The 27,681-nt window shown below is 49.5% G+C and overlaps 4 protein-coding genes across 12 annotated transcripts in view; 1 reads left to right on the top strand and 3 right to left on the bottom strand.

The window, feature by feature from the left end:
* The window catches only part of LOC105569753 (protein PRRC2C), a 21,088-nt gene extending 20,318 nt beyond the window's left edge, over positions 1-770 (bottom strand). For 6 of the 7 annotated variants that reach the window (XM_012026460.1, XM_012026462.1, XM_012026464.1 and 3 more), the window contains exon 1: positions 109-769. The gene's annotated coding sequence lies outside the window, so the exon portion shown is untranslated. Of the gene's footprint in view, positions 1-108 lie in introns of all 7 variants that reach the window. The other variant, XM_012026465.1, reaches the window with a different exon arrangement.
* A 407-nt stretch (positions 771-1,177) lies between these two features.
* LOC105569750 (peptidyl-prolyl cis-trans isomerase-like 3) lies at positions 1,178-6,104 on the top strand. Of its 3 annotated transcripts, none has more exons than XM_012026457.1 (5): positions 1,178-1,378; positions 1,456-1,530; positions 2,670-2,950; positions 3,032-3,125; positions 6,024-6,104. In XM_012026457.1, exons 1-5 carry the CDS (start codon positions 1,376-1,378, stop codon positions 6,039-6,041), a joined length of 471 nt encoding a protein of 156 aa, XP_011881847.1. In that variant the 5' UTR covers positions 1,178-1,375; the 3' UTR covers positions 6,042-6,104. The 3 variants fall into 3 exon arrangements, with proteins under 3 accessions (XP_011881847.1, XP_011881846.1, XP_011881845.1); XM_012026456.1 differs by having other exon boundaries at positions 1,181-1,378; positions 3,032-3,207; XM_012026455.1 differs by lacking the exon at positions 6,024-6,104 and having other exon boundaries at positions 1,182-1,378; positions 3,032-3,293.
* LOC105569751 (sarcosine dehydrogenase, mitochondrial) lies at positions 3,470-9,141 on the bottom strand. Its single transcript, XM_012026458.1, has 15 exons — positions 8,352-9,141; positions 8,126-8,228; positions 7,665-7,921; positions 7,363-7,575; positions 6,754-7,077; positions 6,015-6,177; positions 5,778-5,925; positions 5,380-5,518; positions 5,081-5,281; positions 4,727-4,994; positions 4,525-4,654; positions 4,184-4,440; positions 3,936-4,098; positions 3,729-3,836; positions 3,470-3,647 (listed from the first exon to the last, which is right to left on the bottom strand). The coding sequence occupies exons 1-15, from the start codon at positions 8,373-8,375 to the stop codon at positions 3,488-3,490; spliced, it is 2,658 nt and encodes an 885-aa protein (XP_011881848.1). The 5' UTR covers positions 8,376-9,141; the 3' UTR covers positions 3,470-3,487.
* A 649-nt stretch (positions 9,142-9,790) lies between these two features.
* On the bottom strand, positions 9,791-26,471 carry LOC105569752 (E3 ubiquitin-protein ligase HERC2). Its single transcript, XM_012026459.1, has 12 exons — positions 25,998-26,471; positions 25,412-25,612; positions 24,889-25,099; positions 24,512-24,769; positions 13,313-24,429; positions 12,918-13,241; positions 12,463-12,772; positions 11,639-12,360; positions 11,120-11,558; positions 10,583-10,806; positions 10,341-10,495; positions 9,791-10,261 (listed from the first exon to the last, which is right to left on the bottom strand). The coding sequence occupies exons 1-12, from the start codon at positions 26,188-26,190 to the stop codon at positions 10,028-10,030; spliced, it is 14,388 nt and encodes a 4,795-aa protein (XP_011881849.1). The 5' UTR covers positions 26,191-26,471; the 3' UTR covers positions 9,791-10,027.
* Between the last annotated feature and the right edge of the window lie 1,210 nt (positions 26,472-27,681).

Raw genomic sequence — 27,681 nt, 5'->3', positions numbered from 1 at the left:
GGGGGTGGGGAAGTGTCGGATACGGCGGAATCGTCGGCGCGCAAAGAAAGGGACCCCCGGTCCGCGACGGACACGGAGCGCGCGGGGAGCGAAAAAATAATGACTCACCTTGGTCCGTCCAAATGGGTTGCCAATTCACAACAGGGTTAACTCCCGGTGAAACTAGATTAACGCGCGGATCGCCACGGATCACCACCTCGCGGCGGCAGCGGCGGCGGCGGCGGCGGCGGCGGCGACGACGACACGGAGGGGAAGCGACGCACGCACACGTCGGCGGCCTACGGGGACGCAGAAACGTTCTTTTCTACTACCGATTCGTCCAAGATGGCGAATGCGCGACTCTCTCGGGCCCTTCCTCCCGCCGCGGATCAATACAATTACGTCACGCTCGCCGAGGGGAACGCGCGTTCTCACAGACGCGCCACTCGTCGGCGGATCCCGGCTGCTGTTGCTGCTGCTGCTGGCCGCTTTTACGATCTCACTCTTTCTCGCGCGCGTTCTCTCTCTCTCTCTCTCTCTCTATCTCTCTTTTTCTCCCTCGCTCCTTTCTTTCCGCCCACCGGCGTGAACAACGATCCACCGCGATCGCGCGATCTCTGGCTACGCCTGTGACCGCTCTTCGGCCTCGCGCACTCTCGTCCGTCCGCCGCGCGATGTGCTACTCTCCTCTCGCGGAAATGGAGCGCGCCCCGGGGAGTTGACGGGATCTCACTATTTCCGCTCTCTCTCGCCACACACTCCGTTCGTTGTGCGTGCGCGGCGGGTGAGTGGACGCGCGCAGGCGAGAGGAAGCGCCTGGCGGCCGCGAGGCGGCGCTCCGCTCGGCGCCCGAATTCCTTTCGCTCGCGTCACCGCGAGCTCAAGCGATTGTCTCTCTCTCTCTCTTTCTCTCGCTCGTCGATACGTCGATCGATACGCGGATCGATTCGCCGGAGCGTCTCTCGTACGCTTCGAGAGCTCTCGATTTCCGCCCTTCGAGGGACTCGCCGCGAGCTCCGACACGTGTCGTCGTCTCCGACGCACGAGGACGTGTAACAATTAATGATTCAATGTCGATAGTTAATAATGTAACAATAATGTAACGCGTAACGCGATAATGTAAGCCTGGCAACTTGGCGGGTCGGCGTTCGTCGCGGACGCCACTTGACTTCGGAACGAAGCGCCACGCGCGTCACGTGCGCAGGTTTAGCTGCACTTTCTGCACCTCCCCGCGGCCCCGCGGTTAGTACGCGTCAACGTTCTCGAACGCGGAAACGTCGGAGCCCGGGCAGGATTCGTTTTGCCGTCGCGCGTGATCTCGAAATTAACGGACTCGACTTAGACTAGATCCCTCGGCTCGGACACACGACGCACATCGTGAAGGAAAGAAACAAAAATGGTATCAAGTCCGCGGTGCTTGCAGCTCGCTCGCGCGTCCGTACGGCTTTGGGTGACGGAGATCTTTACTTTTTACAGAGCGTAACGTTGCACACGGACGTCGGCGACATCAAGATCGAACTGTTCTGCGAGATGTGCCCGAAAACGTGCGAGGTATTGATCAGCGACGACTGAACCGCCCACGTTGGCGACACATAACCTATGCACGCGATTGTGTTTATGTACAGTCTAAATGTACCGGAGGATAAAAGTTCGGTCCAGTCGACGAGACGTTAAAGACCCTCCAAAAAAAATTTTCTATATATTTTCAAGATTGGTCTGCGACGCGCGGAGCAAGGAATAAGAGAGAACCATAACCTTACCTTTTGTTGCGAGGAGGCTAAAGTACAGACGCTTTTAAAATCCTTGTAGTACTAGGCTTTAAAATACTTGTAGTGCTAGGCTTTAAAATACTTGTAGTACTAGGCTGGTTCTGCGTTGCTCGTGTCGTAGCAAGGGTCGTAGACAGGTTCTAATTCGACACCGATTGGTCGAATCTTGTGATTTGCGACGCTACGATACGATCAATGGAGAACGGGTCTTATTGTTAGCCGACCGCGTGTTGCTAATTCACCGAGAATGAAAGTTCCTACTTTAGCAAGAAATCAAGGACCGTCTGCGGTGAGAGTAGGGAAGTAAGAGAGTCTTTTACCGTTTAGTGTAAGAGTTAAAGTGCAGGCGCAATTTTTAAAATATTTGTAGCACCGGCCGTCCATGTGTCGATGCGCCGAGAGTGCTCGAGCGAGTCAGAACTGATGGTCTAAGAAATAGAAACAGGGTTGCGAAAGTTACTTTATAAATGTATCTAGTTACAGTTGCAGTCTTTTTTTTTACTAAAAATTTAACTAGTTACAGTTACAAGTTACCAATTCTGAAAACTCGTTGCAGTCGGCTACTCGAAAGTAGCGAATCGTCACTTTGCAGTATTGCGTGCAGAAAGTAAAAATATCAGGTCTGCATTTGAATTGTGAGGCGTCGATAAAGGCGTTTATGCGCAAAAATGCGAGGCCTAATGCGATCTGTCGAGGTTTGAAAAATATATAAAGCAACTATTAGTGTAACAAATTAAATGACTAGTTGTCGAAAAATTAAATTAAGTCACTAGTTATCGAGACAATGTAACCGAGTTAAGGGACTCGAGGGAAGCGCCAGGTTCACTAAAATAATTCCGCAGCGAGCCTGAAGGCGCTGGCTCTGATTAGAAAACCAAGATTTACAACTTTGTGACGCAGGCGCGTTCTTTCTCGTTTCAGAATTTCCTCGCACTCTGCGCCAGCGAGTACTATGACAATTGCCTATTCCACCGGAACATAAAGGGCTTCATCGTCCAAACCGGTGACCCCAGCAACACGGGTAAAGGTGGAACGTCCATATGGAATCGCAAGTTCGAGGATGAATTTAAGGAGGAGCTCAAGCATAACACGAGGGGCCTTGTATCTATGGCTAACAACGGCCCTAACACGAACGGCAGTCAATTTTTCATAACTTACGCGCCTCAGTCGCACCTAGACCTCAAGTATACCTTGTTTGGGAAGTGAGTTCGTCTCCCGTTAATTTTTCTACCGTGCATATAGCAGACGTAACATCACGGTTAATCTTTGCTTGCTCGTCGCAGGGTCATCGACGGCCTGGAAACCTTGGAGCAACTGGAGAAACTACCGGTGAATCCTAAGAATTACAAACCGCTCGCAGAAATCAGGATAAACAACGTAAGCGTACACGCTAATCCATTAGCGGGATAGGCTGTCCCGAGTAACGGAACACTCGATACCGTTCGTGACAATAACACAAGTAATTTATACCATTTCTTTTTATGTATGTAAAAAAAATGTATAAAATGTTTGCGATCGTTGAGACACAAGGGGTAAACCGCTGACCAAAATCATGCACACCAATGCCTACTGATGCCCAGTGGACATTATTTTATCTTTATAATGCGAATTAATGCTCAGTAATACCGCAAATCTGGACGCCACTGTGCCCTCAGCGGTTTACCCCTAGTTGAGACACGTACAATTGCTTTCCGCGGATGGTTTAAAATCAAAAGGCGCAATGTCGCTTACGTAGCTCTTTATATTGTGTATACACCTAGTAGTCTCTTGTTCTGTGGATCGAACGGGCTGTGAAGGTACATCTGCGCGGGATACTTTTTCCTCCGCGCTTCGATCTGGTAAGTACCCGTCTCTAGAAATTCCCTTGTAACGTTTTGCCCATTCGGAGCTGTGATGTATCTGAATAACGTCAAAGTAAACGTGTATATTTATATGCAATTGTTCACGCCTCCATTATTCGCCATCTCGTACGCCACTTACGCCTGTCCGATGCTGCGTTTGAAGGTGTACCCGCGCTCGGCTCTTCTTAGATAACCGACCAATCGATCGTTTCTGTAAACGCTCTCCATACCCCACAGTGGTATGTCGCTGTAATTAAACGAGTGTTTATGCGCGAAAACGGTGCGCGTTTGTTAATATACTGACCTAAGAATACCGGGGGTTCAAGTCGCAAAACGATGTACTCACTCATTTATGTGTAAGTGTACCAGTCTTTTTTTTATTCCGTTTTTACGGCACTGTTCAACAGATGTCTTTCCCAAGTACTTGCCGTTCTTGCGGCAGACCATTTCTAGAGCGGCTTCTATCGGATTGTCGTCCGTCCTCAAGTCTGCGCCCCAGAGATGATATCCTGATGGACGAATTGACAATTACCGCGAATCGGCGCAGAGTTAAAAGGGACGGGGAAAGCCTTGTACCCTGCGTTCGCTACGCACCTTTCTCGCAACTCAGACTGTAGAGCGCCCTGTAGCCGGCCAGCTTCATATCATATTTCCTGCCGCATTCCATCACAGCTTTGTAAACCTTCTCGCACGAACTCCTCGGGATGTGTAACTCGAAACCGAGTTCACCCACGAAGCTGAGTCTAAACATGAGCACCAGTTCGCCGTCTATGCGCGCCAGTTTCGCAGTCGAGAACGGAATTGACTTATTCGACAGATCGACGTCGACCAACTCCCGAAGGACTTCGCGGCTGTAAGATCGTACGGACGATATGCGAGGTGTACCTTTCACAACAATTTACATGCTCATTCGTATTTGCGCTTGATCTCGCTACCTGTTAGGACCTTGAACTGACAAAATTCCTATCTGCTCCGTGACATTGTGTACGGACACGCTGAAACCTTTGTCCCTTATCACTTTGCTGATGTGCGCCCAAGTGTGATACGATGACATGCCTCCGCTCACTAAAATGCATTAATAATGCAGGATTGGAATAAAATGTGCGCGCTCTCTCGATAAAATCTCAAAGCAGACACCTAAGTAAAAGGCTTTTCCCTTAAATATGGGATCGACTACGCCGCCCGAGCCGGATTCGAGACCAGTGACCGTGCAGTCGCCTTCCACGCCGCCTTTTCTGTTCAACATGCAGGTGTACACAGTTCGATTAATCTCTCGGTCCACTCGAGACGTGAATATGTAATCGACCGCTTTTTTCGCGTCTGGGCCGCATATGTAGTGCTTGCCGAAATACGACATGTCGAATAAGGCAACGTTATTTCTGCAGGCAAGCGCTTCCTCCCGTATCTGCGACAAGTACGTAAGAAAAATTACCGAGCCGGCACCTTTCATCGTGCAAAAATACTTTCCGACAGTCCAGAAAAGAGACTCACGATATTATCGTGCGGTGGAAAGTCAAATGTACATTCTGTTTTCAGTATATCGGCATACGTGTTATTCGTATTCTTTGGTGTATCGTAGTAGCCGCCGTAATCGTAGGGTAAAATCGGGGCCGTTTTGTTGTCTAGTAGGAACCACCCTGGACGTTCCCATCCTTGACGTTCTTCCATAACGGCGCCTTCGTTGACGAGGAACTAAAAATTGGTCGTGACACGTCGCGTTTGTACGAGCGAAGAAATGCGCAATCTAATTGAACGAAGAAAGCCTGAACTGAACACGAAGCGTAACTTACATTGTGGAAAGGATCCGTCTTCAAGTTTCTGCCGCTCAAATGTTCGTCGTGCGAGAAAACAATATTGTAATTTTTCGCGTAAGCCTCGTGACTTCGCTCGTTCACCCAAACCGAATTTTTCTTTTGTTCTGGTATGTACCTGGACAGGGGGAAAAGTTAGAACTATATGTCGGTCCCTTTTCTTTCACTCAGAAAAACGAAGGATCAAGATATAGCTCTGACTTTTAATTAGTCACTAGCAAATCATCGCAGACCAATTTTGTATAGTTGTACAAACAAACAGAAGTCGTGTTATGAAAGACTGATAAATCCTAAATTTAATTCGCCGAATAAATATTATGTCATGCTATCGTAATCTAAGGTTTAAGATCCGTCTTTTAACTGGAATAAATATCTACCGTCTGATGTCCTGACCGAACATGTGTTTGTCCGGCCGTCCGTTAATTATCCATAATGCTATTTGTTCTCCGCAACCACCTCCGAACATCATCCCGGCGCTGTTGTATCCGCAGGAGTAATAGAAACCTGTGCAGCGTGGGTCTTCGCCTATCGGACATTTTTGTTATTTTAGACTTAACGTGCCCTACGTCATACATCATCGTAATCGATCGTAAATTAATTCTGAAATTTTCTACCCATGATAGGTCTGTGGTCGGGAGTGAAGCTTTCCGGGCCGCACACCGTTGTTCTTATTCCGGCGGTCGCCAAAGCGGGTATCAGTCGGTTCATCGCCTCCACGTGGGTGTTGAACACGTCCCAATTCAGCTCGTACAAACTGAAGGAAAAGTCCTCCGGCGGCTTCACAATACATATCGTTCGAGTTAATCAAGAGTACGTGGACTTTAAGTTATATCTTGCATGTGCTTCTTTTATAACAAGTATATTAACTCTCACGCGTAACGTTTATTCCCAGATAGCACAAGACACTCTTATGAACATTGTAAGAATATTCTTCAAGAATATTTGGAAATTGTTAATTAATGTTCGTGGAACGTTCGACTGGCACTACTGTAAATCTTTTTCGAGAACGTCAATAGAATAATCTATCGAATATAACGTGTCGGTTATATATGATATGATCGCAGATTTCACTGCCTTTTGCACAAGATAAGTGTATTACCCAATAAACAATGTGCAATACATAAACTCGATGGATGTTCCAAAATTATTCTCAACGAATATTCCAAAGACATTCTCGACGAACATTCTAAAAACCGTTCTTCTTTGTTATGAATATGCAATTTTTAATTGTAATAATCTATAAATACTTATGGAATACTCGACTGGAATATTCTGAAATTAAGAATGTTTGCACCCCAGAAGGATATTCATAGAACTATGTGTGCTATCTGGGTTAAGATACACAATACTTACAAATTTCAGTATGATAGGATTCGGCTCGTATCCTCCGATATTTATATTTCCACCCTGCACGCGAAAGTAGATATTGAAATCGGGATCTCGAATATTCGGCAATCCCCGTACGTTCATCGGCTCGGTAACAATGTATGCGTGTTTCATCGGTACCAGAGGGATATCCAGTCCTACCATTCGCGCTATCGTTCCAGACCAGGCTCCCGCCGCGTTTAATATGACGTTAGCTTTTATGATACCGTGAGGCGTTTCCACTCCGCGGACGGTTTTATGGCCGTCGGTGTCCTCCACGAGAATTTTAGTGACCGGACAATCTTCGATGACCTTAAAAGAATTATTTGATATTTATATATTGTATGTTTAATTGAATCAACTGTCAGTTAATAATTAGCGGTGGAATTTTGCTAATACACGGCCAGGCGGGGATGCCTGGACATTTCTGTATTTCGATTCTATAGTCCAGGCATTCCTGCCTGTTTGCATTTCGCTAACGAACAAGCAATTCAGTCGCCAACTACACGGCAGAATTTACGTACAAACTATTAGTTCGATTATTATATAAATGTATGTATGTTGTAGAGACCGATGGCGATGAGGAAAGCAAAGTACCTTGCAACCGTTCTTCTCTGCTGATTTTGTCAACGCGTTTACTAACATGGCAGGATCTATCGTACCGTCCGCTGGAGAGTATATCGCAGCTTGAAACGCATTTTTATCGAGGAGGGGAAACTTTTCCGTCGTTTCGACCGGATCGATCATGTACGCCTCGATACCGAAATTCTTACAGCTAGTAATTAATCTCTCGTACTCGGCGATTCGCTCCTACGAAAAAAAAAAACACACAATGGACAGTTATTCTCCGAGAAATGGATATAAAGGCGGGTCAATCGTGCAAGTGTATTCACACTTACGGGGGAGTGAGCGATGCAGAGTCCACCGTTGTTTATCCATCCTGGATTTATACCTGTCTCCTCTTGCAAAGACGAGTAAAGCAATCGAGAAGCCTTCAGCAATTCCGTCTCTACGTCGCATATCCCGCGTAAATGCCACAGAAGACCAGCTGTGTGCCAGGTTGTGCCGGATATTAACTTGGACTTTTCCAAGAGCACTGCATTGACTCCACGCTTTCCTAACTGATACAGCGCGTTGCAACCGGCGCTGCCACCGCCTATTATTTTAATTGAATTTATTAATAAATCTGTGTCTGTAAACGTTAAGACTGACTAATGCTTGACTAAGATTTCTATTTCTTTTTAATTCTACGCGCAAACAGATATTGCCGAAAAGAAAATTAATGTACAGTGCAGAATATTCAATTTTCTGATTAACATAGATCGCTGTTTTATTTCTACAGATTTATATCTGTAATTACCTATTATTACAACGTCTGCATTGCCGGGCACGTCAATGTTCTTTATCTCGCTTTCTTCGCATGTAGCGACCGCTCGTTTATTTCTGAGACCCCATTTAGGCAGCTGAAAAGTGAAAAAAGCATTGGAATGCATGCGGCTTCTGTTTTTTTTTCTACAAAAATATGAATGAAACCATCTCTCTTATAACGTACCACTGAACGCTAATTTCAAACGAAATATATATACCTTGTTCCTTGCTAAACGAAACATTTCGCCTCGCAGACTCAGCTTGTGCGCGATTGCAATATTTAGCGCAGATTGAACTACAGTCTCTCCTCGGTTCACGGGCCGCGCGGTATCGCGCGACTATTCTGCTAGTTGTGGTTCATTCTTTACAATTACACTGTTTACAGCATGTACGTACATTATCAAACAGCTTCCCGTTGCATCGTCGAGCATTTCTCAACTCCCGCTACTCTCACTCGCCCGGCGATATCAGTCCGCGTCCGCGTACATCGTGCGTTCGATTGAGAAAATTGCTGCTTCCGTGCAGTTCGCCCAGCGAAAAAGAAAAAGATTACGAACGACGTTAATCGCAAAGCAACGTTACTCAATATATTTGCAGACGCTGAAGGAGAAAGACGATACTTGAAAACAGAGAGGGGTTTGTGCAAAGAGCTACATGGTTGCTCAAGTATGCCGCAATGTTATCTATGTTTTCTCCTTGTTTCTTTTTCCTCGCAGCTTCTTCAATGTGTGCGTTGTTGTACTTATTATTATTACACGTAAAAAAATGTCCGACATTGCTGTGTTGACATATAACGATAATAAGAGACACTAATTTCGTCATGCGATAAGTTTTTACCAGTTCTTACCGAATTAAATCAGAAATCTCGCGTATTATCGTCACATTTAGCGATTTCCTTTATAAAAGTAAATACATAAAGTTGAATCATCTATCACATTACTAACGCGAAATTGACCGCAATTTGAAAAAAAAGTAAAAATTCAGATAAAGGAATTAAGGAAGAATCTTATTTAAATCTAATACTGCAAATTATACTTTTGATGAAATCTCAGCTTTCTGAAGAGAACTCTCCTTGTGGCCAATATAAACTCTGGAGTTTATCGCTGATAACGACTCTTACGACAGCTTTATTCTCACAGACTTATATACATCCAGAATTTTATTGTTAGACCAATATGTACAGAACAATGCAAACAGCCTTTTGACCTTGATATTGTATCAGAATATTTCGATTGTGACATGTGCCGTGGCGACTGAGAGTATGTGCCAAGTCGTTTGCTTTATTATCAATAAATACTTCAGTAAATGTGTAAAAGAAGTAACCGATGACATTGCACTGCTTATCTGCAGCGCGATTTGATTATTTAGTAAAAATAACAAGACTAGTGATGTTTTCGCTACATGTTAACTATTTTAACGCACATGAATACATGCAATCAAAATATGAAATCGTTTAAAAATCGCGATGGAACATAAAATAATGCTCTCTGCAAATAGCAACGTATCTCTAAGATGTACTTCGAAATGTATAATGACGGTATGCAAACTATTTCTTGAATACTAACGTTAGACTAAACACACTAGTAAACAAAATTACGGAATTAAATAATCGTCCGATGCTTAGCTACAAAATAAATAATATTATACCGACTAAGAGTACCCTAATAATCTTAGTTTATTTATACCTTTCGTTATTAACATCTACTATACAATAAACTGGTCGTGCTACAAAAGCAGTACATGTATTTAAGTATTAGCGTAGTGTGTAGCATATTAGTATACTGTGTAAGAAAAATAGGACTTTTTGTTTTTGGAGATTCTGTGAACACATGTTTAAAGAAGTCAACGGAAATGCTATTTCAAACACAAATAACCATTTCACGTAATGAATGATTCAAAGCGAAGTGTGTTCTTCGCTTGCTAAACTATCTGTATCATCGGTGTCGGAATTGGTTGCAGCTTGTACTCGAGCGTATTCGTCGGTGTCGATGCTCTTACAAAAGAGAATTGCATATTTCAGTTTTTGTCGTAGAACCGCTTTGCTGGAATATCGCGGCATCTTCAGGAGGAAAAAGCAAGTGTAGCTTTCAGGAAGAAACTGGTCCGGTGGGTTGTACTTGTCCATTACCTGCGAAAAAAAAATAATTACACGGTGTACAATAAACTGCATCTTAACTGCTTCTTATCGAGAAATGACAATTTCTTACTTGTAAAACAAAGTCTCTGCCTCTAAAATCTGCGATTGTGCGCGGCAAACGTGTTCTACCCCAAACAAAACGAAGGAAAAGCGATCGTTCTTGATTCGTAAATTCATCCATGACTTCCCAGAACCACTGAACAAGTGGCGCAATCACTTCGATACCTGTGGAACAAGTTTTTTTTATATTTTTAAAGCTGTCAATATGCAAGTGCTTCGATACGACGCATACAATTGCAATGGAGCATTCACCTTTATATGTCGCGACGGACTTTAATAAATTAAGTGGTATGTCTGGACTACCACAGACCATCGTTTCAAGCTCAGCACCGCTAAATAGTGCCAATAGGGGCACAGGAACGACTTTCGATAAGCCTTCTCGTACAGCTGCTACTTGAGCATCAAATTCGTGCAGTCTATAATCTAACGCCAATCTTACATATTCGTGTCTATTTTCTGGTGTTATTTTAAGATATCTGAAATTTTAAAAAGTTTCTTTACAATTCATACATTTTATCTACAATATATCACAAATCCCGTTTTTTTCAGACGCATTATAAAATAAGTTTGACATTCCTAAAGCAATACAAATTAAATCTCTCTCCCTTTCTCTCTTGTATCGCAAACAAAATTTCACTGTAATAATAAAAATGATTATTTTTTTAAATTTATTAATTAAAGAAATTATCTTTGAAAAAGAGGTTGAAAAAATGTTTCGTTCTTCACATTTAAAATAATTTTTAGAGTTTTGTTCAATATATGAAGTAATAAAGTTACCGAACGCGATACCTGTTAGATAATGCCACATCGTGCCCAGCAGCGGATGTCGTTGAGAACGGCATTTCCAAAGTCTGAAAGACTTTCTCATCAGGATCCATATCTCTGATACAAAGCAAGCCGGGGACATAATCCCTGTCGACCTCCGTCAGATCCGCAGGTGTCAAAGGTATACCTGCAAGTTGCTTCCAAACCGGCTCGGCTAGATTTAAGCTCAATGGACTACCGGTTCGTATAGCAATGCCCATTAAAATGCCTAAGAACTGGAACATATTCATGTGCAATTGGGAGTCGGCCATGGGGTTCAACAAGAAGCAATCTCGGTTTGTGCCGTTATCTTCGCGACCGTTTGGCGTGGGTATAAACAGCGGCAGGGAACCGTTTTGCAATTCGTCGCACATCTCTGCTATACTCTCGCTGTATCCACCCCCGCAATCATCGACGCTTTCCCCTAAAGCGATACGATCGTATTAGCGATTTTATGCAGTTTAATAAGAAACTGTCGCGATTATACGTGAGTGAACTACGTACCCACAAATTTCACTTTCCATACTCTATGAGGTAGAAACAGTACGTCCTGTGTCAAGAGAGACATCTTTGACATCATCTGACCGAAGACAGACTTGATGCCATCTGGTCCAGCTAATCCACCCTTGGCTCTGGCCCTTTTCACCTGTATCCTGTTCAATTCGATCACAGGTCCGTGCTGACGATCTCTGACCATCGTGGCTTGAATAACCTTGCGGAATGTCGCTTCCTTTATACTGTAAACCAGCATAGGAGCCAGCTTGCTCAGCCCGATATGCCCGGTGATTGGAAACATGGCCAAAGCGGGGCATAACAGTTCCGCGAAATGATGCAGTAATACCAGCCTATTGCGCAGTACGGAGTACGACAGATCTTTAACCAGATCGTATTCCATCGGCGTGGCCGCCGGCATTCTGCTCTGCGTTGCCTTCGCGGTACTCCAGGCTAGCGTGTGCGCGCTACCGCAAGCGACTCGCGTGATTTTCTTGCCCTGCAACGCGTGTACCAATCTCGGCCTGTGAAGCGCGCTCGTGGTACCGTCGCCGAGCTGGCCTTCGTCGTTGTCGCCCCAAGTGAATACCTCTCCCTTGTCGGAACACGCGACGCAGTGCAAGGAGCCCGTTGCTATTGAAATGATCTTCTTCCCTTGCAACGCGGCTACTTTACGTGGTCTACGGACATGGTCGTCTGTGCCGTGTCCTAAGCGATGATAGTCGCCTTTGCCCCTGAACGTGAGAAATGTAAAAAGGGATTGTGAAAAAAGATCATTCGATAAAAATAAATTGTATAAGAGAAATATACAAAAATTAATTGTCGTGTGTTATTACCAGGTGTAAACCGCTCCGGATCTCGTTAGAGCGATCGAAAATTGACTGCCGCATTCGACTTTAACTACGCCGAGCCCGGCCAGGGAATCTATCTTCAGCGGAACCTTGCATCCGTCGCTACCGCCTCTTCCCAACTTCCCATAATCTCCATCGCCCCAACTCCACACGTTGTCGTCGTCGGTTACGCAGAGCGTTTGCGCATCGCCGCTCCCGCACGCTACGTCGATCACTTTGTACTCTTGCAAAGCTTCCACTACCTTCGGTCGTAACTGATCGTCGCTGTCACCGTGACCGAGACGTCCGTATCGTCCTGCGATCAAATTGTCTCTTTTACCACAATGTAAAACTACATAGCGATTTTTTAATAATTAAACATCTAAGCGCGCAGTAGCTGTCAAATACTCTCGGAATTAGAAATATAAAGTCTTCGGCGCTTTCCCATAATCTAAGCCTACCTTTCCCCCAGGTATAGAGCCAACCAGCGCTGGTAATTGCGGCGCTGTGATGACCACCGCAAGCTATATCTACGATTTCTACGCCGAGTAAATCCTCGACCAATTTCGGCCGATCGTATGACACCTTGTTACCATGTCCCAATTTGCCGTCGTCGCCTTCGCCCCAGGAATACACGTGACCCTCCGAACTCAAAGCAAGGCAATGTTTGCCTCCCGAGCTAACGGCCACCTTCTTGATGAATACATGCTGTATCGATTCCAATAGCGTCGGAATCATAACGGAGTCCGTTCCTCCTATCCCGAGACGTCCCGCAGCTCCGTAGCCTGCAAGATATGTTACAATTCGAGATATGCCACGCAATATTGAAAGAAGATTAGTTAACTCGTCCGCGTACCAGTCGAATAGATCTTTCCATCGGCAGTTACAGCAAACAAAGTCTGTTCACCGCCAATCAGTTGGATCGGTCTGAGCGCGGACAGACTTTCGCACGGCGCAGGTAGCTTGACTTTCGGACCCTCCAAGCCTCCGAGCTGACCCCGGTGATTGTGACCCCAACCGTAAATCGCGCCTGATCCGTCCCACGAGAGCGTCCAGTCCTCCGGACGACGATTGAGCCACTGTAGCAACTGCTCGTCGTGTCCCTGCTTGAATATATTGTGATTTTCATGATCCTTCGTATAGTCGGCATCGCCGTCCATCGCCATCTCGTTCAGTTGCTTCGTCACCTCGTAGCAAAACGCCTTTGGCAGAGGAGTACGGTCGACGAGCGACTTCGCCACGCGTGCAGCGAGACAGTACCTTCGGAACCAGGACCACTTGTGCACCTCGGAGCAGAATGACGTTCCGTCTAGCTCGAGGTCGCACGCGAGCGCCACGAGAACCTTGAAGAAGTCGCTGTGCATCAATTGCTTGCCGCCTCGAACCAAAGGATCTTCGTACGTGTACTGTCTCAAAAGCGCTTGCGGTAGAGAGCTAAGGAGGGACGAGAGTGCCACCTCGGGTCTTATGCCCGGCCCGTTTGTGTAAACCACCTGTAACTTCCTCAACGCCCACATCCTCTGTTGCGCGGATAGAGTGCTTAGTTGACTGCACTGGCCCAGAGCGGTGGCCAGACGCGAGGCAACGTTTCTGTCGGAATTTATCAGACTGTTGTCCATGAGAAGATGCTCAGCCAGAGCTATAGTCGGCTGCGATAACACTGCCCTGTCGGATCCGAGCTCGTAAGGCGCCGTTTTCGCCAGAATAGGATACACCGTAAACTTCCAGCCCCAGCCGTTGACGGATCCGTCGGAGCAGAATCGCCATCTCAGCTCGTCCCCTTGGATCTTGATCTCCGGGCCCCACTCGGTCCACTCCCTGCCGGATCGGACCGCCACCACTCTGCCGCTGCCGTCCATTATCGTGAGCGGATCGTGCCGCTTTTCCGTGGAACACTGCCGATCGAATTCCACCCGGAGCGCCTCGGCGCCGGGTATCTTTACGTGGCCGGTCAACGTGGTGTCGTCTATATAAGGATGCGGCGTCTCTTGTACCACAGGTTGTGGTGAGTTGTTGACGCAATTGCTGTTCGCCGCGGTGTCCTCCAGCTCTGTGACGCACAGTTCCAGGAGCATACTACCGACAGAACCGTTGACTTTTCCTAGAGCGATCAGTACCGACGCTATCGTCTCTTTGGCCGACGCGCAGACTCTATTGGCTACCGCGAGCTTTAACAAGTCCACTAGGACCCTCGCATCGTCCTCCGTTAACGCTGACGTGAACTCGTCCAAGCCAGAAGCTGTTGCACCATCCTCGCCCACCACCTGTGCGTTGGATGTCAAAGTGGCCGCTATGACGCTCATCGCGCTCGTCGACATCCTCGAGGCACGCGAGGACAGACTAGCGGAGCTGGATATGGACATGGCTAACATGGCTAGCGGATACTCCTCCGATTCGGGAGACAATTTAGGGCTGGTGGTCACGTTGACAGCCTCGGCGACGTTCGCCGGAGCCTCACCCCCGCCTTGCGCGATGTCACCGACGTTCTGATAGACCGCGTGCTCCGTACTCGATGTCATAGCCCCCTCGGACGGCGGTATTATTTCCGTCACCGGTGCTAGCGACACGTGCTTCGTCGATGCGCAGCCGTTCAGCATCGAGTGGCTCTGCAGAGCCGTCACTATCGCCACTCGGGCCTGTATAATGAGAAGGGCGTTTATCACGTGCTGCAAAGCCTGCTGTTTGGCCACGTTGCTCTCTAACGAGAGTATTATGCTGGCGAGCGACGGTCTCGTGGCGACGGCGTCACTTGTCGCAGCAACCACGCTGTTCTGCTCAGGCGCGTTATTCAGGCCCAGACACATCTGGCCCAACGGATCCCTCACCGTCGGAAATACGACCGGGTCTTGGTTGCCGTTACTGGGCTGATCGACCAATACCCAAGCTATACTGTGACTCGAGCCGCAGGATACTCTGTTCACCCTCGCGTCCTCCAGCTCGTGCACCAACGACGGCTTCCTGTTGACGCTCGTCGTTCCGTTGCCTTGCTGTCCGTGATCATTGTCACCCCACGCGTACACCTGACCGGTATCGGTCACCGCGAGACAGTGCAGCGCACCAACTGCCACGTGAATGATTTTCTTGTCCCGTAAACCTTCGACCAGCGTGGGCTTTCTAACGTGATGATCGTTGCCGTGACCTAAGCGGAAGTAATCGCCCTTTCCCCACGTCCACACTTCGCCATATTTCGTCAGGGCAAGAGAAAACTGCGCCCCGCATTCCACCTGTACGACGCCCAGACCACTCAATCGATCTACCAATAAAGGCACGTAACAGCCGTCGCTTCCGCCTCGACCGAGCTTGCCGAAGTCGCCGTCGCCCCAAGAATACACGCAGCCGTCGGTGGTCAAGGCCATAGTTTGCGCGTCTCTGCTACCACAGGCCACTTGAACGACTCTCTGTCCAACTAAGGCTTGCACCAATTTCGGTCTCGTTTGCGTGATGGTGTCTCCATGGCCTAGTCTGCCGTACTCGCCTAAGCCCCAGGTGTACAGCTCGCCGTTGCTCGCGATCGCCGCCGAGTGTCCCGATCCACAAGCGATGTCTCGGATCCTTTTCGACTTCAACGTTTCGATGAGCTTCGGTTTATCCAGCGATACGCAATTTCCGTGTCCCAGTTTGCCATCCTCGCCCTCGCCCCACGAGAACACCTTGCCGTCCTGAGTGAGCGCCAGGGCGTGCTTTCCGCCTGAATGTACCGCCACTTTCTTTATCACGAATTGATTCAGGAAAGGTATGGCCTTCGGTTCGCACACGTTGTTGTCATCTCCTAGACCCAGCCTACCATTCGTTCCTTCTCCACAAGCGTATAACTTGCCCTCTTGACTAACGATAAACAGAGTCTTGCTTCCTCCGGCTATGTGAATAGGTTTTAACTTTGAGAGGACTTCGCTGTACACTGGTAGCTTGATTTTGGATCCCTTCAAACCTCCCAGTTGATCCTTATCGTTCAAGCCCCAAACGTAAACGGCTGATTGCTGAGGTGGTGCATCGGTGCTACGTTGTATCGCCACTTGCTCCTGCAGGACTTCCCAATCAGACGCGAGGAAAGAGACCGAGGTCGTTAGCTGATTTTCAAACATATTCTGCCGTCCGATTATACGCAAACCATGTATCTTACAGTCTATGCCGCCGTTTCGACATTGCTTTATCGCTACTTCGACGCACGGATAATATTCCTTCATCTCTTGAAGCAACATAACGTTAGTATTCGAATAACGTGTATTTAGCGTTCTTAATTCCACTAAATTAGTGAAGGAGTCTCCTACATTGACCACTATTATGGAAGGCGTGTAGCTACTGTCCTGTGGATTAACGATGATTTTCAAGGAGTGTATTAAGATCCCAGGTAACATCTCCAAGCGTATCCAGTGTTTACCCTGCGACCCGCAACTCTGCCAGTATTTTCCGGACCCGTCCACCAGGTGCATCGCCCAATTTTCTCGCGAAGACACGCTCAAGGTTCTAATGCACTTCGACCAGTCGTCGATCAAGTACGACTCTGATATATCCTGCCTGTGATATCTGCCTGGCTTGCCGGCGTACACAGCCGCCGAACCGGGCTCCGCGATTCTATTGAAACCGTGCCGATGCGATCGCTTGGTGTAGAAACAATTCTCGCACAGATTATAATTGTCGCAGTACTTGCACTTGAATCTGGGGCCGGAAATCGGCGACAGGCAGCACAAGTTGCAGGTCACGGAATGATGGCAGGACGGTACCTTCTCCATCTCGGCGACGCAGCCGGTCCATCCGTGCTGCTGCGGAAAGTCTACGGACACATTCTTGCCGTTATTAGTTATCGCCGTGATCACTCCGACGCAATGATGAGTCACGGATCCCCAGTTGTACTTCGGCTCGGTCACCGACGCCTTAACTCTAACTTTATCCCCGACCTTGAGCGCGGGCGGCGGGCCCGGCAAAGACGGCGGATAGCCAAGTAGTTCTATGTGGATAAAGCGCACCCAGTACATGCTGCCCTTACGTTGCCACGCAACCTGCGCGTTCAGATCGTGCAGGTTCTCCACGTCGATCTTCACTACCAAGCCGACGTCGCCGTACTCCACCTCCTCGTAGCTCTTGCAGCATCGCACCAGCATACCCGGGACCACGTTGTCGCGCACGTAAATCGCGTACTCGTCGACCGACAGGAAATCCGAGCGTTTCATGTACGTGGGCGGTGCACCACCGCCCATAGCACTTTCTTGCCCCGACGGAGAATCGTCTAAATCCTCGCTAATCGAGTCGTCGCTGCCGTCAGTCAGCCCGTCCAAGCTGGACAAGGTCTCCGTGTCGCTGAGGGCGGCGTCCGGATTTTCCAACAGCCAGCCCACCACACTTTCCGCAGTTACGTTGCCTTGCTCGGCGACGCTCATGCTTTTGATGGCTAATTCGACGCTCTTCCTGTGAAAACCCATTTCGACTAACTGAGCTACCAAAGGGTTTACAGGCGCCGCCGTCGAGCTTCTCCTCGCTGTTGAGTTCTTACAGTGCCTTCTCTGGCTCGACGTTAAAGATACCAACGAACAGTCGGACGTAGGAGTAGTAGGATCCGAAGCCATGCCGTTTCGTTGGATAGGTGTATGCCTCAGCTCGGAGACAAGATACTGAGAGACCGCTAGAGCGGCCTCCTCTAATTCGCTACGCTGGAATATCGGTTTCAGTGGCTGCGGCTTCGTGGCGCGTAACAGCATCTCCTGCAAAAGCGTGGAGGTACGTCTCTCGTCGTCATTGATTTCATTGGCTAACGAATATTTCAGGATCTTGCGCAATTTCGACTGGTAGGCGAGCATGGCTTTCCCGGCGTTCAAAGCCGCGAGCTGTTGGTGCTGGCTTCGTAGTATCGCGGCGTTGACGGCGCCGGCGATGACAGGCATGCCGCCGGGTCGTTTATCCATACAGGCGATACCTAAAAGCAGATTGGCCCAGACAGACACAAGCGCCTCTGTTAAAGGCATTCTCTCCAGCTGGAACTTGTCGTTAATCTGCTTCACCGCGTGGAACGGCACTATCTTCCGCGTCCCGCTGCCATTGCACAGCTGCATAACGATCTTGGAGTGTTTCGTAAACTTGCAGACGGTGCCTATCTCGCCGTCAGAATTTACCAAGCCGCCAATTCTTATTCTATTATCCAAACCACCGATGACGACGAGGGTCGCCATGACCGTCCGTTGGATATTGAGACCATTATCGCCACCGTTCTCATTCACCTGTATGTGGTACAGCGAGCTATCGTTCCAGAGGTCCACCGCCAACGCTAATTTCGCGGAGAGAAATCTGTTTACGGCTTCGTTCCAGCCGGGAAGAGGATGCAAGAATCGAATTAGCCACGTTAGTTCCTCGGCTACGGTAGAGCTGTACGATGCGGTCAGGGACATACGGCACTTGTTCGAGTGAAGCTCGGAACCGGCAGCGATATCGCACGAAAGAGCCACTTGACCCAATATCCCGAAGGACTTCTCCAAGAATTGTATCCTGTCGCTTAGAGCTGTCTCCGTTCCCCACGAAGACAGAACAGCCGCCAGTAGTTTCGTGATCATAATTTGCTTCTCAAGGCAGGGCTTAGCTTCGTCGATGACGATACCCAGCAGGAGGTCGAGCCAGGCCTGCGAACTCAAGGATCTGCACAGTCCCGTCGACTTCGCGATCGCCCTCAAAAGACTGAAGGTAGCCCAAGTTTCGTGATGCTGCCTCGCCAGTTGAACATGCGTGGTCGACTCGCCGAATCTGTTCGCAGTCGATATTATACCGTGCAGAGTGGAGGTGAGGATCTTGATGGATATCGCGGGTACTTTATCAGCTTCCACGCCGCAGGAGAGTAAGATTATCCGCAGCAAGTTCGTCGACGCCGATTTGAGGCACGTGGTCGGGTGTAGATCCTCCCCGCGGAAACCGGTGTTCTCCGTCTTACTTCCATCGAGCGAAGTATCGCTGTCGGTCTCATCGCTGTCATCGTCGGGCGGCGTCGGTGGATCGGCCAGCTTTAGATCGTATTTACCTTCCTTACCCATGCGATACGAATTCGTCGCGCCGTTGTCCCACTGAACCCTTATCCACCCGTCTTCGCCGAGCTCGCCGATGACTCTACCTACGCCAGGTGGTGGACCATCCTGATCACCCCACTTCCAATCGGCCCCCCGTACAACCCGAGTGCCGACCTTCATCAGCGCCGCCAGCTCCGTTCCGCTAAGCTGAACAGTCGGCGGTTTGTTCTTCTGAAGGGTGTCCTCGTAGACCGCCGTGATCTCCGTCTTAATTTTCGGCGTCTCGCCTTCTCCGACTTGCTGTCCCTCGCCGCCCTCGCAGAAACTTGCCGACGATGGGCCGATCTGTCTCAGTAAAGTCAGGATGCTCGACAAGAGGCCCGAATTAACTAGCAGCCCGATCTTGTTGGCGCACTGGTGATTGGTCAGCATGCCGAGAATAGTCAGCAGGAATCTCGCTCTCGGTAATTTTCGCAGCCAAGTATAGGTACCTTGATTCAAGCTGCTCTTACCGCTGACCTTTTGCTTGCTCGGCAACTCCGCCTGTACGACGTACGTCCGTAGAGCTTGCACCGCCCATGAGATTACCTCGGCCTCAGCCAGGATGACTTTAGACTTTTGATACGGGGTCGTTAACTGTATATCGTACAGGCAGTGCACGATTCCGTCGCTGAGAGACTTGTTCTCATAGGTCAAGCCCAGCCAGCCGTTAAGCAACGAGTATTTCACCGACGGTATCAGGTAGTCTTTCTTCAATAATTCCCGCATCATTGAGATACCTTGTTCCCGCACGCGAGCGCGTTGTATCTGGCAGTACATCGCGCGGCGCAGTGTCTCGACGTCCCCGCTGATGCCGTCGTTGATGACGAACTCGATGATACTCGTCATTAAACCGTTGTAGTCGGCGGTGGCCCAATGCATCGGCCCGCATCGAATCTTCTCGGTTATCTGCATAATTTTGTTCTTTATGTCCGATATGTCCTCCAGTTTCGTGGAGGAGGAAGCCGCGGCGGTCAGGCCTTCCTTGGAGGAGGCCGTCGTATCCTCGTCCGGTTTGTTTTTCGTCTTGGCGTTTTGTATCGACGCGTTCAGGATGTCCTCCGGTTTACCGCCGCCCCCGCCGGGCGAATCTTTGTTCTTGCGAATATCGGCTAGAACCGTGCGAACGGCTCTCTTGAATCTGGGAACGGTGTGCAGCAGCTTCAGATCCTCGAGCCCTTTAACTTCGTAACTCGTCGCGGACCTCACCTCGTACAAGAGAAATCTGCATCTCTCCTGCGCGGGCGCGCAAACTTCCTTGTAACTGCGATTCTGTTGCTGCCTGATCCGCACCAGGTTCCACTTGGTCTGATAAATCGCTCGCACCATGTCGGCCAGCTGAGTGCTCAGCTTCGCGCTGTTGACCGTCTTCAATTCCTGTTCCGCTAACGCCAGCGCTTGTTGCCCCAAGCCAAGGTGTTTTATAATCACAGCCATTAGAACGCGACTGATTTCCTCGACTGGATGATCGCCGCAAAAGTCAGCGTGCGAGAACAGATTGTTAGCCTTGGAGTATCTGTCGACTATCGTTAAGAACGCTCGAACGTGGCCGTCGTCGGTTTTATGCGCCTCCGCTAACGCGTGTATAAACGCGATCGTTCGGTCGTCGTGCTCCTTCTGCTGCTCGTTCTTCGCGTGCACCGGGAGCGGCGGTTCCGTGGGCGAGTTGGCGGCGGTCGACGTGTTGCTCCTCGCTTCGTCCTTCTCTTCTTCGTACGGATTCGGGGGTTGCAGGACTTGCAGGCCGCCCCGCAAGAAACTCGCGGTGAGCCACACACCGGCCTCTTTCTCCGCCGACTGAAGCGTCAGGCTCTGTCGCATTCGGTAGGCGTGCAAGCCCAGCAAAAATCCCAGGGCTCTCTCCGTGTCGAGCAGGGACGAACAGACGTCGGTCACCTCGATCGTCACCCGTGCGTTCTCGTCGGGCTCGGCCTGGCAATAATGACCGACGAAGCAGGAATCCATCATGCCCCTCGGTGGCGACAGCTGGCCGTGCGGCGCGCCGCATTGCGTCACCGCCGAGCTTTCGTCCCGCCCGACGACGTACCGTTGCAACACCTCGTAAGGAGACCAGGAGCCGTCGTTCCTGATATCCTGCACGTCGTAAACATTGTTGTTCACCACCACCCAGAGGCCGCCGTCGCGATTGTGATTCTCCAGGTCCGCCCACCGTATCAACGACGGCTCCTCCTGGATGGGTATCTTATTTCCGTGCAGCGGCGCGATGATCCCCGGCCAGGACAAATCGTCCGCTTCGTTCTTCTCCATCGTCGGCGCCAGTTTCACGAAGTGGTCCAACGAGTCGAGAATCGGCGCAATTACCTCCATCCAATTCATATCGATGAGCAGCATAGAGTAGTCCACTTGCAGCAATATCAGACAAGTCACCAGCTCGGAAAGCAATACGTTGATTATGTCGCTTTTCAGGACGCCGGCGATGGAGATGAAATCTTTGACGGAACGACCGCCTATCTCAGCCGCTGACGGCAGTATCTCGGTCGCGTGGTTGCAGATCTGCGCAATGTACTTTTTTAGGAGCGATTCCGCGCCCATCATCTCCTGATCGTGCAGATCTTCCGCGCGTGACTTGCGCGTGATACACTCGTACACCTGCGCGATCAGCAAACGTTGGAAACGCAGCAGGAGATTCAGGCTGGGCGAGTTGTCGAATCTTCGAAGATGCTCGTTTCGATCCATCTGCTGCGACGAACTTTGCTGCAGTCTGGATTGCGTGATGCACGTGCCGTTCCTAATTAACTGCTGTATCAGCTGAAGCAGAGAGATAGTCGTGATGTTCTTCCCGGTGTTAAAACCGTCTTTCATCGCCTGCCTCGTCTCGATCTTCGCCTTGACGACGTTCGACGTGCCCACGTCGAGGAAATCCTTCTCGTCCGGCATGTCCGCTATTTCCACCTTGATCGCAGCCTTCAACGCCAACTCCAATCCGCCATCCACCATTAGACTAGATACTAGTAAATCGGCCATGAACCGCTGACCACTATTTATGTATATATTCGTTGAACTAGATTGTTCCATGTTGTTCGAGGTATTTGGCAGGAAGCTGGACAGGGTCTTCGCGCGCTCATTAGCCGTCGGCAACAGTACGCTCCAGCCAGTCTGCAGAACCGCCTGCGCCGCTTCCTGTATCGTCGCTAATATCCCGGTCGCACTTGCCAGATTAACACAGCGTTGCTTCAAGGAGCTTAACAGCGGACTGCTAGTTGCAAGTCCGACGGATTTAGTGTCAATGTTATGCGTTAACATCGTATGCAGCTGTAATCGAAGCAAGTTCAACGTGGCTACCGCCAGGCACTCGCGGTCCTGCGTAGGCGGTCGTATTCCCGGCAGGCCCTCGCAAGACTTGGACAGGAGTGTGTCGAGCAATTGAAAAGTCTCCTCGCATATGTCGACAACGAAGGCCACTCTGCTGGCTCCACCCGACCACGCTGACATGCACCAGGCAAAGCTCTGAGTCGGGCCTGATGCCAAACCGATAACCGTCTTCGAGGATAACGTCGGGCATAACGTAGGCTCGGGGACAACGGGACCTAACGTGGGGTCGATTTGACCATAATCATTTCTACCCCATCCGTAAACGAACTGATCCTCGGTCAGCGCTAATATGTGCGTGGTGCCTACAGACAGATCCTTGACCTTCTTGTCCCTCAACGATTCAATGACCTTGGGATATCTGACGTGTTCCTCGTTGTCGTGGCCCAGGCGATACGCGTCACCTTTGCCCCACGTGTACACCTCCCCGTGGGCCGTCAGCGCCGCGGAGAATTGGCCGCCGCAAAACACCTTCACCACGTTGATGTCCAACACCTTGTCGACGATCTTCGGCGTCTTGGATCCGTCCGTGCCTCCCCTGCCGAGTTTCCCGTAATCGCCGTCTCCCCAGGAGAAGACTATGCCAGACGCGGTCACGCACAAGGTTTGAGAGTCACCGCTGCCGCAGGCCACGTGCGTGACCGTGTGACCTTTCAACGTTGTCACCAAGGTTGGACTCATGACATCGTCGAAATTACCGTGGCCCAATCTACCGTAGTTTCCTCTTCCCCACGTGTACAATTCGCCGCTGGCGCTCAACGCCGCCGAGTACGTGCTGCCGCACGCTATAAACACGATGTTCTTCTCCAGAAGCGCCTCGATCAATTTCGGCTCGTCGTACGAGACGGTGTCGCCGTGTCCGAGCCGACCGCCGTCCCCGTTGCCCCAGGAGTACACGCAGCCGTCCTGCGTTAGCGCCAAGTAATGCTTGCCGTCCGAATGGGACGCGATCATCGTGACCGACTTGTCGGAGAAACCGTGCACTCTTTGAGGATACTGAGTTTCGGATCCGTGATACATATTGTAAACGTTGCCATTCAATGACAATATCATTAGCGCTCGTTCGGTGCAGCACAACTGCTTTATGCCCAATTCCGCGATCGCGTCGCAGTAAAACGGAGTGGAGCCGTTTCCAAACTTTACACCGCCCCAAGCCAGCACCTCCTGAAACGTTTGCCTGCCGTTTCCGTTCCTCGGGAATCCGTACTCGGCGCTAGCGGGTGGCAAAAGGGGGGCGGCCAATCTGCTCAAGTTACACATTATAATGACCGCGGCTTTCCTCAAGTCGACGGACACGGCGTCGTCGTCCGGTAATCGTAAATACTTGAGTAGCACTTCACACGGTCCCGGCGTGACGTTTCTGTCGAGGTGCCTGCGCGATTTCGTCGCTGGTATCATATTCAGTCGCCGCAACAGCGGGACGAGCGGTGCCGTGCTACCGGGCGGCGTCACTCGATTGTCCTGATTTTTGTGTTTGCCGCTGAGATGGAGCAATAAAACCACGGAATCTAATAAACTAGAAAGAGTAGCTCGTTGCGCAACCAGCTCCAGTAACAAGCAAAGAGCCGTGTGCTGGTCTGACAACGGCACGGGACGCCATGATCGCCCGGTAGTTACTTCCCTGAAAAAAACATATCACGCGTGTCTATTTGTTGCACGAGAAAATGCTATGGACTGATAACATGAGCGAAATATATTTGTACCCCGTGACAACTTGTCTTAAAAATTTTGCTGATCTTTCTACGACCTCCAGCCAGACTTGGGAGACGTTGCTCTCGTCGAAGAGAGTCGCCTCCGGTAACGACTGCAACGCTTCCAGTGACTCGGTCAGTAATTCGCTACAAAATTCCACGTCCTCCCCGGATCTCCAAGCCCGTCTTAAGTACGCGAACGAGAAATTGAGGGCCGCGCGTGAGCCGACGCGCGCTAATCCTAAGGTCGCCTTTTCGTTAGGTCTCGGCCTGCGATTTACGAAAAAACAAGTCACTTAGGAAATTCGTGCTGCATGCAATAGGACGTGCAACGTAAATACGTGGCTTACTATAATCACATATGTTACGTATATAATTTTATACTCTACGTTTTTTGTAACTTTCCGATAGACTTTGGTAAACTTGAGGTATCTTTGATCTCTTGTGGCTTATGGCGAGACAGCGCGGTGAAATATCTTCGAGCGACTATCAAGCGCTGTCTCAAACGCGTCGCGGACAACGTGCTATTCGCGACCTCGCAGCACAGCTTCCGTTGCTCCTTAATCGACAAATCGATGCATCCTCTCAGGTCTGTCAACGCTGCGGAGACACGCGTGAACGTAAGTGAATGGATAATCGATACAAACTCGACAAGAACAAAAAGGATACGGAAATGTTTCTCACCAGTACACACAAAATATTCCATGTACATACACGGAAAGACAACGATTATTTGTGAAGCAAATATCTTGTCTAATGCGAGAAAACAAATTTATGTAAAACAGAAGATACTCGTAAAATCTCTATAATAATTTTTCAAGTACTTGTCGACGTCTCGTCGAAATATTTCGGGCGAAAACTCAAGTAAGAATTTAGAAACGGGGGATAAAACATCCACGCAAATTTGTTTACATGGCGGCGGTCCCCAGAGCCACGAGTCCATTATCCGCCTGGCAGACGTAGCCTTTTCAACCATCGCTGTCGTTCTCGCGGTCTCTTCCTCGTCCAGCTTCTGGCACGGAGTACAATTACAGCCATGTTGCGGGCCACAAATTCCGTCGCAGCAGAGACACGACAACACTCTCATACCACAGTAATAGTTGCCGTTCTCGCCTGAAAAGTGCACGAGGAACCAATCAAAAAGGATTTACGTTGATGACTTGCTCTCGATAAATCTCTGTGTCCCCTTTTGTCAATAAAAGCCCTTTCAAAAGTGCCTGCTGGCCAATCAGAATTCATATTAACCACGTTTACTGGTCTTGCGCCATAAATACTTGAACATATGTACTGGCTACAAAATAGAATGTTTCTAGACGCAAGGAGCACATTGTAGATTAGGCTTTGAAGTTTGTGTATCTCTAAATGAAACGTTGCTCCGTTTTGGAGGCCGAGAAGACCAAGGCCCATGTTCTGAATCTCCTTTTATTGACAAACGACGGCTTTACAACGCACGAAGTAAACTCGATACGAAATCAAATTCACTTCTACATCCGCTCACCCTTCTTCGCCACGATTCCAGCGGCATTGATCAAACCGTCGCTGAACGAGCCGACGATCTCGCCGTCGCGTACCATCTCGTTCCACAACTCGGCCAGACCATCGCGATAAAGGAATCGTTGCAGATCAGTCTTCAGCCACTTGGCGTCCAGTCTTACCTCCGGCCTGACCGTTATATTCAACTGGCTGCTCATCTTGCCTGCAATCTTGTTCACGAAGACGTGAATTTGTCGACTCGGATACGAGCGGTTCTCGCGCTCACGGGACTCGGTTAAAAACAGTGGTCTCGTTTCCTCGGAAGTGCCGCGTCGCCTTCTCGCCACCACGCGATCGCATGACGGCCGTTAATCCATCTCTCGCCGCGGATCAATAGACAGAAGATTCTGCCGCGCGAGATTGATTAACTTATTACTCCTAGGTTTCTCCCGGGCCGCCCTCGCTCCCTCGGGCCCTCGGCGTTGATCAACGGGAGGGAAAACAAACGACACGCTCCCCTCGTGGCGAGATCACGGGATCAACTCCACAGACTCCACTCCCGGGCGCAGTGCTCGAGTTCGCGCGAGCAGGAGGAGGTTAGCGATCAGCGGCGCTCGGCGGCGTCTCGCCCCGGAGTCCCGTGCCCGCCTACGCCGACCGTTCCGTCCGCGTCTGTCACACGCCCGTCGCCGTCCGTGAACATCGGCGGCCGCTGTCAGTTCGCCGAGCGCGATCGAGGGCCCGTCCGAGCGCCGAGTGACATTACACGGGGCTATCGTTATTTTGACACGCGCGCGCACGCACACACACGCGCGCGCTCGATAAACACAACGCGCGCTGGCGCGCCCGTCGGCGCTCTTCGTCGACGACTCTCCGCTCGCCCCTCAGGCGCCGGTAACGGTCGATCGATCGGCCGCACTCGATTATCCACCGGGTTGTCGCGACTGGTGCCGCCGGTGCTCGCGCGGCGGCGCGCCGGTCGGCCGCGCGAAAAATACGTAATATTGTAAATTTTATTCCGTTTGTATTGACTTGCGTTGATTTCGTTTTGCGGTCAATCAATCTACGAAATGTCAATCAATCTACAATCTACGATCTAAAAATGTAGATTCCGTTACTTTAATAAAAAACTTTTCACTCGTTTTACTTTATGCCGTTTCAAGAGACTGTTTTGCGCGCCTTTACACCCATTTTTACTTTTTTTTTTTTTTACTTGAAAGTCGATTGGTTAAAAGCCACGCGAACAGCCAATCAACCTGCGACTTTTCTGTAAAAGCAGAATTTTCGCATACGTTTCTCCTTTTCGAATGAATTCAAGAATCGAGCCCCTGGTATGAAGCAATATGGCAACTGTCTTGTTCAACACATGGTGGAAATAACAAGGTGAAGCATTGCGCATAATGGCGGCAGCTTTGACGGTTAAACCAATCAGAAGACGACCCATTTTGTAGGCGCCCACTTTATATTATTAAACATATTATTAAACACATGAAGTAATATGATATCTCAACATTAATTATATTTACTACTTATTGCATATGTAGCTTTGTTCACTTCTTTTTCATGCAATATTTAAAGAAAGGATGTAAACATCAAACGACGTGATGGATGACAGGCGCTGATGGAAGCAGCCATATTACTTTCCTTGCAAAATGGGTCGCGCGATGATTGGCTTACAAAATTGAACGAGTGCGCAGCACAGTATAACC

Source organism: Vollenhovia emeryi, unplaced genomic scaffold (assembly GCF_000949405.1).
Source record: "Vollenhovia emeryi isolate VEMERY1.0 unplaced genomic scaffold, V.emery_V1.0 DF939123.1, whole genome shotgun sequence".
NCBI lineage: Eukaryota > Metazoa > Arthropoda > Insecta > Hymenoptera > Formicidae > Vollenhovia > Vollenhovia emeryi.
This window is presented reverse-complemented; position numbering and strand designations above follow the sequence as displayed.

What these genes read in the sequence shown, in the direction of transcription:
- LOC105569751 (XM_012026458.1), bottom strand. Translation starts at nt 8,375, where the DNA reads ATGTTTCGTTTAGCAAGGAACAAG. An exon ending in TGCAGACGTTGTAATAATAG is followed by an intron (nt 7,922 to 8,125) that starts GTAATTACAGAT and finishes TTAAAATAATAG; the next exon opens with GCGGTGGCAGCGCCGGTTGC. An exon ending in GTACACTTACACATAAATGA is followed by an intron (nt 3,837 to 3,935) that starts GTGAGTACATCG and finishes GTTTAATTACAG; the next exon opens with CGACATACCACTGTGGGGTA.
- LOC105569750 (XM_012026456.1), top strand. An exon ending in TGTGCCCGAAAACGTGCGAG is followed by an intron (nt 1,531 to 2,669) that starts GTATTGATCAGC and finishes TTCTCGTTTCAG; the next exon opens with AATTTCCTCGCACTCTGCGC. An exon ending in AAGTATACCTTGTTTGGGAA is followed by an intron (nt 2,951 to 3,031) that starts GTGAGTTCGTCT and finishes TGCTCGTCGCAG; the next exon opens with GGTCATCGACGGCCTGGAAA.
- LOC105569752 (XM_012026459.1), bottom strand. Translation starts at nt 26,190, where the DNA reads ATGAGCAGCCAGTTGAATATAACGGTCAGGCCGGAGGTAAGACTGGAC. An exon ending in TGGAAAGATCTATTCGACTG is followed by an intron (nt 13,242 to 13,312) that starts GTACGCGGACGA and finishes CATATCTTGCAG; the next exon opens with GCTACGGAGCTGCGGGACGT. An exon ending in GCAGAGACTTTGTTTTACAA is followed by an intron (nt 10,262 to 10,340) that starts GTAAGAAATTGT and finishes TTTTTTTCGCAG; the next exon opens with GTAATGGACAAGTACAACCC.